Raw genomic sequence first — 14,164 nt, 5'->3', positions numbered from 1 at the left:
CCAGCTCAATGGGGGTTTTACATCCTCGTGGCTTTCTTCTGTTACATTCCGAATCGCCAATTGACGCCACCTACCTTAACCAAGTTTTACCTCTCATAAGTAGTTGTAGACAGCTATTAAAATAAGCTCTATCCGCCTATGGCTATGAATCTGTTTGGGTGGGGCTGGGTATACGAGGTAACTTTTATATAAAGACCTCAGACAATACTGACCACCGATTAGAACAATCAAAATGAAGGCATATTCTTAACTACGATATATTTTTCGTTTCATAGAAATTTTGTAACCGTTGCACATAACAAGACGTAATATATATATATATATATATATTTCGCAATATAAGCAAGTCTACTCTCGCACATCTTCAGAGGTCCTTCATAATGTCTGCGTCCAAAATAAGTTGGGGGGAAATATCGGCGGGGAAATGGGCCCGAGACTTCGATCCACTCGAAAAGACTCAAAATCATCTTTCTCTGGCATCGCCTTCGATGTTACAAATTGTAATGACAGTAGGAGCTACTCTGCCAGAGTCTGAAGTAATCGGAAATATTAAGGATGCATGGATAGCACTGCGATATGCTCACCCTGTGATTGGATGTACCATTACCGCGACAGGTCTTGAATACGAAGTACCAAATGCAGAGGAGCTTCAGAAATGGGCGGACGAAACATTGGTATATGATAACTCCGGTAGAAGTGGTAAAGAGCTGCTATCCGAAAAAGTCTTAGCCAATGCGCCGGCCGCCCGACTGTTTTTTATGCCTGACCGCCGCGAAATTTTCATTATTTTGCGTCACGACATAACCGATGGGACGGGATCTTTGATCCTCCTAAACCACCTCCTCAAAATCCTTCGTCAAGAAAAAGACGTTCCCAGATTCGGCGACGAGCCTACCCGTTTGGCTCCCTCACTCACCGAGGTAATGCATGCGGAAAACTCCTCTATCGATGCGACTAAGGAAGCTCATTTGGTGAAAGAGAAATACACCAGTCAAAGAGCCATGAGCTTAACAACAAAACCAAATCAAAGCAACACGTCAGGAAACCCAATGGACTATGTGCACGAGTTCTCTGAGGAGGAAACTTCAACTATCCTTAAGGCTTGCAAAGAGAGAGGGATTACGATAATCAATGTATCCAATGCTGCAATGGCAAAAACGCTCTTGGAACTTTCGGGAGAGGAATCCGGAAGGTTTTGTTCCATCGGGGCTATCAATTTGCGAGATGTACTTCCAGCACCATACAACACCCTGGAACGTGGTGTGGGAAATCTTGCGATACCAACATTTCCCGCGTTTCCAGTCACTACCTCCAGTAACTTCCTCGAACTAGCCAGGCGAGTCGAGGGGCTTCACAACTATTGGAAGTATAAGAAGGATGCCATCGAGTGTGTTGGAGCATTACCAGGACTCGTTGAAGAGGGTTTCACGACCGCTGCTAAAAATGGTATTACACTTCCATCAATTGTTCCAGTGATCAGTCTCGGAATCGTCGAGAAATATCTCTCTGAACCTGTGCAAGACTTTTGGTTCAATGTAAGGTTTGCAATGTCAATGTCCTCTATGTACATATATACTTCGGGTGGTCGCCTAAGATTTGTACTTTGTTACAACTCGGGGTTTCACGAGAAAGAGAGCATTAAGGTCCTCGTCGACACGGTGGTACGTCATGTGTACCAGGGTCTAGAGTTGGATCGTTGAGTTTAGCGAAAAAATTGCTGGGCGGAATTTGATTTTGGACGGCGTACGTACTGGTATTAAGGCGGTCGTCACTAGCAGAGACTAGATAGTGGCTGCTAGTATACTAGAATCGAAATAAAGTTATCTCTCAAACCAGAATTAATACTGTTGCAACCCAGGTCATGACGTCACCGTAGTTTTGGGAACTTCTATCAAAAGGATTTAAAACGGCGAGGAAGGTGTGCTCGATCCCAAACTATCTAATAGCAAGTAGTTAATGGTCTTCAGCAAGATATTCCGCCTTCGATAGTTAGCCTGATACTTCTTCCAGTTTCTCGTATTACCGGAATATCGGAGTCGGATCAGGGCCCTTTTCAAGAATTCAGCGCGTCGTAGCCGAACAAGCCCGTTACGTGTGGTCGGTCCTGCAGGTATGGAAACGGCGTATCTATAGATACAGGCAGCAAGTTATTGAAGTTTCGAAGTAGCAGGGTTTATATCTAGTCGGTAACCTTGGGATCTAGTCGAGTCAATTAGTTAGCTACTCCGTATCGCCCTATAGTATCAAGCTTGTTACCAAAATTCATTAGTCAAATTGCTTTTCTGCTTCGATTACCCTTTGAAGGTGTCTGTTAGGCGCCCTAACGAGCCTAATTCCATTGCTGAAGTTCTTATGATATTAGTCTTCAACTCCTTTTTATGTTAAGTTTATGATATTTTATCGACGGAGTACCGGTGTACATATTCCAAACCTAATAAATCGGAAATGTTAAACTCGACAGTTGGGGGTGGATGTAAGGCCAGTTTAAAGGGTAATTTACAAGCTGAACAATCGTTTTATCCCATTTCCACTGCAGATTCATCGATCTTCTACTAAAGACATACATGCAAGAGCGGCATTTTTGTGATGAGGCAAATGCAAGGATGCAGCGCGTGGTGTGACTGATTACTCTAGCCAGGTGACATACGTCGGCATAACTACACCTTCATGGCTATGTCTGGATGGTTTTCAGCCCCTGAAATGGACAAGAGCACCATGACCAAATCCCCTGAAAAATTTTCACAACCTTGTATCACTGCATTGGCAGTCTAGGCAGATGCCTGGTTGATGCGCAAGGCTGCTTCAAAAATCTATAGCCTCGCGGGGGCGCCACACTTCCCACGCAACGAATTTTATTGCAAAATGCAACAACACCTCTGAGATGAAAACAATGTCCTAATAAATAGGTTGTAAGGCTGCGCATGCGCACTGTATTTAAACCCGACTAACTGTATTCGGTCTTGAAGCTAACTATACCAGAGGAGTCTGGGAGTCGTGTACTTGAGCTTAGCAACATAATAATAAATTATAAAATTACTCTATTCTGATTTGAAATCGATTCACGTGATATGAAAACAACCTATTTTGTGGCCCTACAGGACGAATTTTTCTTGCTCTCTCGGTTGTTCATTAGGGATCCCTCCTGTAAACAGTCGGGTAAATTGTTAACAAGAGTCTGAGAATTCATCAACCAAGTAAACTAGATGATATTAGAGTCATACTAGTGGTCAACGGGGTAAACTATTGAATCACTAGGATCATGACAAGGCCATAGGCGCCGGTCTATAGAATATCGACCTCGGAGACATTCCTGGAGCTAAGACTCCGAGAGCCATACCTCCATGACCGGCCGATACCGCAATATCAATTGAAACTTGAAACCGGCGCTTGAATTTATCTTCAGTTTGCTTGACTTAAATTATTACAATTTGAAACATGATTATATAAATTTCTTATGGTTGCGAATGAGGTGTTAGTTTGGCTTCCGGATCCTAGCGAGGGAACCTAAAATTTAAGCATAAAATGAGTATAACCCGAGTCATCAGTCATTGACTTTACTTCTGATTGGATTTTAGTTTACAAATTTAAATTACTCCCAAACCCATGTCATACCGAGGTGGGGTTATGTCAATTTCTGGGCTAATGAGCCGACCTCACCCCGCTGGTTTTTTTTTTGCGTTGACATGTTGGATCGCCACTCATCTTCTGAGCCTGGGAGTCGTCTACTTATGGGCCGCATCCTTTCCTGGATAGTGCGCAGCCCAATTGAGACTAGCGCGTTCGGAAGCGACCCCCAGACTAGACTAGCGTAATAATGCTTGCTTCTCAGCAGGTCAAGTATCTGTAAAATGATTGGTGTAAATACCTGCAGCTGCACGATGCTGGTGTTGTCACAGCTGTGCACTGAATTCTGTTTTTTTTGGCTTGGTTTCGAATTTCAGTGAACATGCTGGAACTTTCAGCTTGGCCTTGAAGGGTTTTGCTTTGGCTAGAGAAGCTTGAAATATGAAAATTAGCGTCAATGTGTCTCTTGGCACATGTCTTAATTCTGCTAACATCTTAAGACAAAATTTTGTCATCATTTTCCCGGATCCCTCACCAGGGGAATCATCAGGCGAACCTAAAACGTGAACTTTCCCAACGGCGTGGGAGCGATGGTTTTAACGATCACACGCTCTGCAATCAACGAATCGGTCACCCCGTGAGATTTCCCAGTGCTGCGGTACTCGGGAGCCCGCCCGTTCCTTTACCCAGCCCCATCAAAGTTATAATTAGTTTTATAGAATTTAAGACATTTTCACGACATTATCATAAACATCGATAGTAGGCGCAGACGTAATAGAGCCCAGGTCTCGAACATTGTGCCTAAATGAAATTCGGAATTTAAATCAATACCGTTTCGGGATTGATTGGGGCTGCAGCGCTGAAAAGGTTGGTTTTCCTTATCTTGACTGTGGTAATTGAGGATCATGTAGGTTTGAGAAATTCTATCTGCATTCTCAATCGCATATTCGACTATGAGGTTTCTTCCCGGGGTTAATGCGGCTTTGACCTAGGCTCAGACTATAGTACTAGTGGCGGGCCCGGGCTCATGCGCTCATCGCATCGACATTGCAGAATCATATCATCTCCAGAGCGCCCCGGGATTTATCTGCGCATACGGTACGTACCCACAGTCTGAATTTTCGTCAACGTTTTGAAATTTCAGGAGGCTTGGCTCCTATTGGTGCATGCCTGGTTTGCAAACTCGCTTCCGCGACTGCGCGACGTTAACCTACTCTATGATTGGATAAGGTCATTGAAATTATGTCCGAATGCAAGGAATCCGAGGCCCACCAACGTTCACACCCAAGATGACTGGATGTTGCAGCGTAACGCTTTGACCTCATGGCTCTCGGTCTCAAACTATCGTGTTATACATAGTAGTGTCCCTAGCTCGACATCGTAATATAATGCAATAGACGGGGTCTTATGAGATTAAAGATTAAACGATCAATGGATCAGCTCGTATTATTCGCGGATACACTTCAATCGGTGGCTTCAAAGTCGGCTAGTAGGGCTGATAGCGGGTAGCCACGACCAGAACTTCTCGACTTTTTGTACAAATATGCATGTACATATGTTTGAGGCTAAATTGGGGGTTGTATACTTTTCTGTTGCCCATGCCCTCGACATGCACACTCTCCATGGATCCTGGTCTTGTGTTGCATAGGCCCAGGCCCCACGTACTTGGCACCGGCGATGTTCTAGGCTTCATCTAGTGCTCGTTGCGCAAGAGGTAAGGCCAGACTGAGTTTCGTATTGCACCAGACTGCCCTTTATCACTTATGCCAAGATTAATCAATACTCCATGTTGGGACGGGTTCCTGTGTCCTAAGATGGTCACCCGGTGCATGCAGAGCGTGGTCCCTTTCCATGCTACCAGCCTGCAGGCGCCTTACAGACGTTAACATCAGGACTGTTCGGCAAGGCGTTCAATGCTCCGACACGTTATTTCATCGCCAATCAAAAAAAATTTTGCGAAAAAGGATTTAAGGTCTCTATAGCAAAAAAAAAGGTATATATTTACTCATTGCTGTCCATGCCAATCCCATCTTCATGTTTCAAGACTCTACATAACTGGTATAGACCACTATTCGACATCCGTCTACTGTGGCTTGGCCAAATACTCAAATCTCTAACTTCATATATCTCCCCATTTACTCTGATTTAATCTCTTAAATCGTTCCATATATCTTTTATCCGTACACGCAGATTGCTATATTCATTCTAGCCGAAACCTGAGCTCCATTACACCCACAATTACAACAACACAGTCCTAGTCCTAACCCAGGATTAAACCGACAAAATAGATGTAAAACCATGGGATTAGAGTTCTTGTTTGAAGCGGAAGGCCAAAAATTAAAACAGGAAGCAAATAAGAGCAAGGAATATCGCGGAGCCATGGATAACTTTGATGGCGATCGTCCCCTTTCCGGCAACTTCGGTCTGGGTTTTGCTGGGGATATCGCCATGGATTGGAGTTTCTCGGATGACATTGTGGATCCTGCCCTTAATGGTGATTTCGAAAATGCTTGGCTTTTTTCTAGCGAAGTTCTTTCGGGAGGGTTGTCAGACCCAATACGGTCTGATGAGCCCTGGTATCCAGGCAGCGCGGGAAGACATGTCTTATCAAGCTTTTTTCTAGAGTCTACTAGTGATAGTGGACCTAGCACATCGACTTCGCAATTGAATGTAAGTCATTAATACCTGCAGAATTTAGCTAGTTGAACAGGGAAGTTAGTTAACGTTAATCTCTTCTTATCACGCTCCAGGATCAGGGTTTGTCCACGAGCCTCTCACGATACCCACCGATAAGCGAGGGGGATATAGCCGATGACAATTATCTCGATTACCAGGAAGCACCATCAATATTCGCCAACCCCTATCCATTCGATCGTGGCTACGGTGTAGATGGCGTCTTAGATTCAGACCTGTTCGATCAAGATGCAGAAATTGACATAAATTTCTGGGACCAAGCACAGTCTGCGAGTACCGCGACATTTGGTCCCAACACGCAACCACCTCCAAGCGGTGGACCAGTCAATTTCGGAGTCCTCGAATCTCAATCGTTCCGAGCAGATGCGGTGCTGCCTCCTAGTCAAACCGACGCATCAGCGCCAGACGAGAGGCCGCTTACAAGCTCGACTCGCCGAGCTCCTGGTCGCCCAGCTGGGCGACCTAGTGCAACAACCATCCAACCAGGATCTCGACCAGGCAGGCGACCTTACAGGGGGAATCGACAGCGCGTTCCGCTAGAGAGGGTGCGCAGGCGGATCAAATGCAATATCGATGGCTGCGAATACGAGTACGCAACACCAGGTACCGTTTACCGCCATCGGCAAAACACACACTGGTCAACATCGGAGTTTTGTGCTCGCTGTTTGTATCCTGGATGTCCTACAGAGCTATGGGCCGGGACAGAGCCGAAGGCATGGGATAACCTCAAAACCCACCAAAATCACAAGCATGCGACTTGGATCCCTGGGAAAACTAGACGGGAAAGATGTGAGATGACTGAACATTCAAGAGCCGAAAATTGATTAGACCCGGCGGTTTAATGTGTAACGACACGGTTACTATATTGAAAACTCATATGACCACGTGATTTATTCACAGGTCACAAAAAGTGATGGTGAATTGCGACGGCCATTCGTTTCCAGCTGGCATTGCGGGAGCTGGTCTTCAGCTGTCAATTGCTCGAGACGTTTTGTTTTAGCGATATAGTATCATCAAAAGTTAATTTTTATTGTCGAAATTTGTTGGCGGTATACTCTGTATGATTATTGTTTGTGTTTCTCGCAAAATTACTCTTTTTCGGAGCTAGAAAGAAGAAGATTATACATAGATCGTTTCAGGAAGCTTTTTTATGATACTTAGTGGCTATAGCTTCGTAGCCTAGGCTCATAGGTCTAGATCAGTATATTACTAAGCCTAGATTCCCTATGCCACGGCCATGACCAAAAACGCGGACCCAAAGAGCTTAAGAGTGTCTGTTCACGAAATTGAAATTTCTCAGCCTTGCATCATCGATAGGAAGGAGGTTTCCAGATAATTGTGTTGCAGTCTTCTAGCACTCATTAGATTCAAAGGGAATCGATCATGAAGCAAGGAAATCAAAAAATTACCAAAGGCTAGGGTGTATGCAACTGTGCATTTCGTGGCTTGCAAGGGTGTCGTCAGAGGATACTATTTGTGGAGGCTGGCGATGCTCTGGGCACCTTTCGTAGACGTGGATTGACTGAATTTTCGGTGGGACCGAACATTGTTGCTGAAAATTTGTGTGGTGCCGGCAAGAATGAACAGGGAAGCCCCCCCGAAATACATTTGCTGTACAGCAAGGTGCATATCGACAGGCCAGAACATCTGCATGGGGGCCCATGGTTCGCTTTGTCGGCCGGAGGCTGTTGCGTTATTTATACCGAACAATCAATAATAGGATTCAACTATTATATTAGGGTTTCATCCATGCATGTTCCAGTTTACATATACACTCGTACTCGCCAAAGTCTGCTTCCCGTCACTTCGAAAACGAAACGGAAAGCTTATCGCTGGAGTTGGTCGCGACTTGGCCCTTGGTAGAAAATTCTACGAGCCGGCCCAAGGATCAGCCGATGGTCCCGGAGGTTCTCCCACAGTCTATCAAATTTATACGGCCGGGGTCAATAAAACATGTATATTTATAGATTTATTTTGACTGGTATTGTCGGGTACGAGACAAGACTGGTACTATAAGCAGCAGCATTTGGTAGATGACATAAACTCCGATGGGGTAGGGCTGAATCATCGTCACTGAAAACTAGCCCGCCAACCTACTAGGAGTTTTTTTTTTAGGGGCATTTCAAGTACTATATACAAATTTTGCGCTTCGAAACTGACGTTTTTGTATCGTCTCATATTGCACCCGCGATCCAATGGCCTTACAACAAAATTCCTTTCTAATACAGTTCTTATATATCCAGATCGAATATATTTGTGCCATGTCGTCCTTTGGCGAAGAGAAAAAAGTGAGGAAGAAGAAGGATGAAAAGGGAGAAGAAGGCTGGATATTCCTTCTTGCGGAATAAGAACTGAATAATCTTCACTTAGTATTCGAGTGAACTGGTGCCCGCCCCGAAGCCCTAAATATGTTAACTTTCTATGCCTTTATGAACGCACCAGCTATAAGAGGCCGATCATAATTTCCTAGGCAAAATTGTGTCATATTATGCCATTTCATCGACTTGAGCGGGGCCTGTGTCTCTGGAACGAGATAAACTCTACATCTCCTCAGGGTTCATTTGCTTTCTATTCGGCTTGCATTGCGAGGTATTTAAACATTTACACGAAGAACGTCTAAGAAGTCCGAGTACGAGAAATGGAGGGAGATATGCCTTCACGGTAAGCTCTGCAGTATACATTTTGTCGCGGTGGATCACTAGCATGTGGTAAAGAACTAATGATGATATAAAGTCTGCTCCAGCTACCGATGGAGCTTCAATATCCAATTTTTAGCCAGCTCATACCTGACGTACCCTTAACAGTAACATATTACTCGCCGATGCACACAAGGCAATGGAAGAACGAGATGGAACGGCTAGGAGCTTCTGCTGAATTATCAGACGAATGGGTATCTATGAGTATTTGCCATTTAATATGTCACTTGAATCGGGACCTAGTTTCGAATCCAGACGCTCTTGAGGCAGGTAATGGAGGGATCTAATATAATTCTTATTACCTTTTAGAATCGGGAGCTCCCTTGCGCCACATTCCTCTCAATCCCACCGATCAAATATTTAATCCCACCTCCATACCTTCTGGTATCACGTCATTTTGCAGTAGCGATACAGCAAGCAGCTGCAGACTATCGCTTTATGTTACTTGTGCGACTAAAAAAATGTCTGCAACCGATGATATGTGCCCGTTTTCTATCATATATTTCCCGCGCAAAATGTACGGAAGAGTTCAACCACCACCTCTCCCACGGGCGTGCAATATTCGGCGGTGTAATGCCAAACACGTCGAATACTATGCGACGAACCTTGTTGCCGGATGGAATAAGTTCTATATTCATGACCAAGGGTAATTTTCTCGGAAGACATACCGAAGAAGCCTATTGGGGTCCGAGACCCGACCAAGCTTATGGGTCCGTTGATGAGTCGTTATCTTGGATTGGGCTTTCAAATCTTTATGAGTATTGCAACTCTTTGAGGAAAGTTGCGGTTACAATGAGAGGGACCAAAACGCCGATGGATGATTACGTTTACTGGTTTGTGCTAGAGGCTTTCCGATGGCTAGACAATGGGTCCATCGATGAAGTTGAATTAGTTTACGAACAAGGAGGGCCGAGAGATGGGCCGCCAAAAATATGGGACGAATTGTTACTGTGGGTTTCACAGGACTGGAGAAGTAACCCGGCCGCCTTCTGGAGATTTGGTTGGCATGGTTTGGATTACATACGGAAGTGGAGTAATATCAGATGGAAGTTTGAAAAGGTGTCAAATAGGACGTTAGATCAGAGGGGGAGGTTTCTTAGATATTGGGACTATGGGGAATGTAGCAAGGGTGGAGTGGCCGAGGAAGTCGTTGTTTGGAGTGTCAAGAAAGAGCCGCGACAGTACAAGATGGGGTTAGCGAGCCAGTACCTGTTACCAGGCCCATTATTGAGGACGTTGGATAGTCTGGCAATTTAGTGAATTGACAGCCCTAGAAAGAATTGATCTAGAGTACTCGGAGTCTCATAAAAATGCGGAGTACGGTCAGTTTAGTATTTAACGTTGGGGCAATAATAAGCCCTATATATGTTGGGTGCGAACAGAGCGCACAAACTTAAAGTTCTTAAGCAGTAAACTAAATTGAATTAATTGACTAGTTTTGTTTTAGTGTCGTAGACCTTGAAGCCAATCTACTACAATTTACTCAAAAAGTTATAACATAATCGACTCCAAAAGAGTGTGCTGAAAACTCCTAGACCAAATACCAAAATTCCCCGCCGCTTAACTTTTCCTTTGTCATTAATTCCGACTTCCCAAAAAATTCGTTACATGCCCATGATATCATTTTGAACCACCCTTTATCCATTTAGAACAAAGCTGGTGGTGGAGCGCCACCAGTCCAACCAGCATTGACATCGCGGGAGCCAACGAAGTTGCTGGCCAAAGACCTGCGAGTGAGTGCGCAGGAGTTCAAGCAAACGTTCCTGCTGCAGCAAGTGCTGATAGCGCAAACCTCACCAATGTCGCAGTCGCTGTTAGCATTGCAATCCTTAAGTGGTGCGCATGAGACATTAGGACCGCAGAATCCCTTGCCGCTAGCCTCCTTGAAGCAGAAGCAGTCAGCACCGCAGCCGTTCAAGCTACCGCAGGAAGATCCATCACAGCTTGGGACAGAGCATTGACCGTTGATACAGGTGCCGGATTCGCACTATCTCTTTGTTAGCATGCTTCTGACTAAAAACCTCTAATAGAATTATTCTGGGCTGACATACAGTGTTACCACAAGCGCCACAGTTGTATGGGTCGCTCAAAACATCTTGACATGGTCCGTTATTGCAGCTGAGGGTACCAGGACCACAAGTTGGGATGATGACAGTAGTGACTGGGGTGACACCAATGCAAGAACAAGCACTGGAGTATTTGGCTGGGCTGTCACTGCATGGCGATGCATAGGCTGGGATGTGGGTGGGGATAGTAGTCTCATAGTAGGTGACAATAGTTTTGACACCTTCGTTGATCTCAGTGCTACAGATCTTGTTTAGTCCCAAGGCTTTATGGTATAAGTGAACGTTTGGTATATTATATACCTTGTCTTCTGCTCAACAGTGGTGCTCAAGAACGAAGAGCAGTCTGCAGTGCCTGGGCGGGTTGGGAAGTTGTCCGCCTTGACAGCTAGATTGAGAACATTTTATTAGTTTTCTGTACATTTATATATTTCATAGAAACAATATGAAGAGATGGTACCTCTGTAGCAGTTATTCTGATTGCAGCCATTGGAGTTCCTTGTGGCAGCAACGGCGTAAATCACGCTGGACAAGAAAAGGGCGGATGTGAACTTCATGATGAATTAATATTATAAGATGAAAGTGAGTAGATTAGACTAGACTGATTATAGTTGATTGTATTGGTACTAAGAGGATTGCTGCTTGAAGCTGAGGAATGAAGTCAATAGAACGTCCTGGGGGATGCCCTTTATATAGATACCCATTTCGACCACGAAGCTTCGAGATTGAACCTCGAGACGGCAGAAAACAAATCGCCAACGTTCTCGCCCAGCCGCAAACTTTTCTTGTGGACGGTTCATGGACCGCCACGAACAATGCATTGCTGATTGTTCTACTGGATGTAATTTCGCTTCTCCTTCGCTCAGTTAGCTGCCGGTGTCGGGGGCAACTATTTCTGAATTACACCGCATTGGGGCTGAAATGCTATATTGGCCTCAAGCTCTGTCCCTCGCTGTCTAGCAAAGCTGAGTTTCGCCTGCAGCTGTACAGGAGAGCTAAAGCTAAGATATTGGACAACAATCAAACCCCAGTAGATTCTAATATCTTCCGATAGAGCTCGATCATGACAAGAAAGGAAATAGCACGGCTTGTGAAGTGTTACAAACAGCGGTTTTTACAGTGTGGGGTACTGAGTGCGTCAAAGTGTGCATATTGTGCAGGGTGTCACCAATGCGATAGGAAAGGCTGGGGAAGCCCTGTTGCAAGCTGTTGGGATTAGAAGGTTCTATTGGATTAGTTTCGAAATTTCTATATGACTGATATCTGATGTTTTTGTCATTACGTAGTAACTTGAGATAACAAACGCCCTTGCTGCAATCGGCTCCTTTCATTGCAATTGCCTCTCAGCCGTGATAGTACCACCACGCATCGGCACTGCGATTTCTCTGTATTTACTGTGATGATGGCTCTTAGCCAAGGAATAGTGCGGGACCCACTTCCCGGTTTAATACACCGAAATGAATGAACGAGACCGAGATCTTGGGAAATATGCAGGATGTCATAGCCTTTCCAACCCAGTTCGCTCTGTCTTAATAGCATGACCCTCAGGCCCTATTAGGCTGGATTTCTACTGCCGGCCGGGAAGCAGTTTTGAAAAACCGCTCAACATTTCGACTTTTAGAAGGATCCAGGCATAGGATGCTAGGGCAGGCCATGTTTCCATTAATATCTTTTAGCAAACGAAACCCCTGGCCGTTGGCCCAGGAATGGATTTGACCGTCTGCATGTTCCTGGTTCCTGAATACTCATTGGGCGAAGCCGACCGGCAAGGACTATCCAGATATGCGGGGAAAGAATGCAAAGCGACGTCGAACTCCGAACCCATGTTACACAGGTACAGCCGCAGCGGAGGTTGCCGTCTCCAACACTTCGAGCGCTCTCCCTGCCCAGCCAAATGCAGAGCCGCCAACATTTCGGGTCAGAGAAGGGTCTTATTCTGGGAACCTGCCGAAAATTCGAAAATGCGGGGAGAACACTTCACAGATGGACTGGGGACCCAGGTTTTTACTTACGTCACGATGGTAATATCAGGGAACACTGCATGCTGCAAGCGATCGCCAGAACAGATTGCTATGCGGTGAAGGGTTGCATTGTGATGCCGAACTCAGAAGTTGTTGCATTTTTTCCCATTAGATCCGAGCCCGATTAAGGCTTCAAACTTTGGTAATAAATGTAATTAATCGGAAAAGGTAATATTGATAAATCGATAGGTTGGGAATCCTCTTATCCAACTCGCCGTCTAACTGGTATTTTTTTCTCGCTTCCCCAGCCTTAGCTCAGTCAGTGATCGGGATCAGAGAAAAATTTTACTTTCCACGGAAATCCAGCTGAGCGGTGCCGATAAACTCTCTTGCAGGCAGTCAGCAGGGTCAGCATGAACCGCCAGCCAGACACGTGGACAGGGGTATTGGTTGAATGTTGGATGCATGAGAGCGGGCTGATAATCCTTCGATTTTGCAGGCTTGCGTCGTGTCTGGCTATCTTGAGCTCTGAACCCCTCACATCCGGAGCAGAGGATAATTGGTAGGCTCGTATTCTATGTTTCCCTGCATTACCTCAGGATTCATTACCGAAATGGCAAACGAACATTCAGACTTCTCATTTCTCAAGATCTCTGGGCTTTGACTCCTTACCTCAGGTTGTTACTAATCCATTCTGACCACAAAGTATTCATCCCGACCACGATAGTGTACAGACACTACTAAGTGCAGCGCTGTACACAGCGCTCGTCCGCAAATCCAGAAGGAACTAACCGACAGCCGTGCGGGAAAGCGCACAAAGTTGTGTGTTGTTCCAACGCCTCTCATGTGGAATTCAGCCCCAGTCAATAATACTGAGGCCACCACTCTACATGGTTCCTTCTGGCCAAAAACTAAGTTTAACTAGGCTCTCTGAAGCTGTAATTACCTAAAGACATTTTCTAACTTTTCTAAATCGACTAAATGCCGATATTGAGTCCGACCACCTTCGCCCTATTCAAAGCACCCGACTTAACCTCGCGAAAATGCCCTTCTTATCGCCTTCTAGTGGTATACTCTATCATGATGCTAATTTTAAGATACAGATGGTCAGAAAACAGTTTTTAGGGCACGAGCGCCACGGCTATGGCCTTCTTGCGGATTCTGAGCGCATCGATATCTTCGTCGT

At 45.2% G+C, this 14,164-nt stretch overlaps 4 protein-coding genes across 4 annotated transcripts; 3 read left to right on the top strand and 1 right to left on the bottom strand.

The window, feature by feature from the left end:
* Positions 1-380: 380 nt before the first annotated feature.
* On the top strand, positions 381-1,700 carry AOL_s00169g144 (uncharacterized protein; the record flags this gene model as incomplete). The annotated part of the gene is made up of 1 exon (XM_011127501.1): positions 381-1,700. One exon carries the CDS (start codon positions 381-383, stop codon positions 1,698-1,700), a length of 1,320 nt encoding a protein of 439 aa, XP_011125803.1.
* Positions 1,701-5,862: 4,162 nt separating this feature from the next.
* Positions 5,863-7,082, top strand: AOL_s00169g143 (uncharacterized protein; the record flags this gene model as incomplete). The annotated part of the gene is made up of 2 exons (XM_011127500.1): positions 5,863-6,234; positions 6,315-7,082. The coding sequence occupies 2 exons, from the start codon at positions 5,863-5,865 to the stop codon at positions 7,080-7,082; spliced, it is 1,140 nt and encodes a 379-aa protein (XP_011125802.1).
* A 2,310-nt stretch (positions 7,083-9,392) lies between these two features.
* On the top strand, positions 9,393-10,211 carry AOL_s00169g142 (uncharacterized protein; the record flags this gene model as incomplete). Its single annotated transcript, XM_011127499.1, has 1 exon — positions 9,393-10,211. The coding sequence occupies one exon, from the start codon at positions 9,393-9,395 to the stop codon at positions 10,209-10,211; it is 819 nt and encodes a 272-aa protein (XP_011125801.1).
* Positions 10,212-10,599: 388 nt separating this feature from the next.
* Positions 10,600-11,574, bottom strand: AOL_s00169g141 (uncharacterized protein; the record flags this gene model as incomplete). Its single annotated transcript, XM_011127498.1, has 4 exons — positions 10,600-10,941; positions 11,006-11,258; positions 11,321-11,405; positions 11,478-11,574. The coding sequence occupies 4 exons, from the start codon at positions 11,572-11,574 to the stop codon at positions 10,600-10,602; spliced, it is 777 nt and encodes a 258-aa protein (XP_011125800.1).
* Positions 11,575-14,164: the final 2,590 nt, after the last annotated feature.

This window comes from Orbilia oligospora (genome assembly GCF_000225545.1).
Source record: "Orbilia oligospora ATCC 24927 unplaced genomic scaffold scaffold00169, whole genome shotgun sequence".
Lineage (NCBI taxonomy): Eukaryota > Fungi > Ascomycota > Orbiliomycetes > Orbiliales > Orbiliaceae > Orbilia > Orbilia oligospora.
The sequence above is the reverse complement of the archived record's forward strand: the minus strand, read 5'-3'. Positions and strand labels throughout refer to the sequence as shown.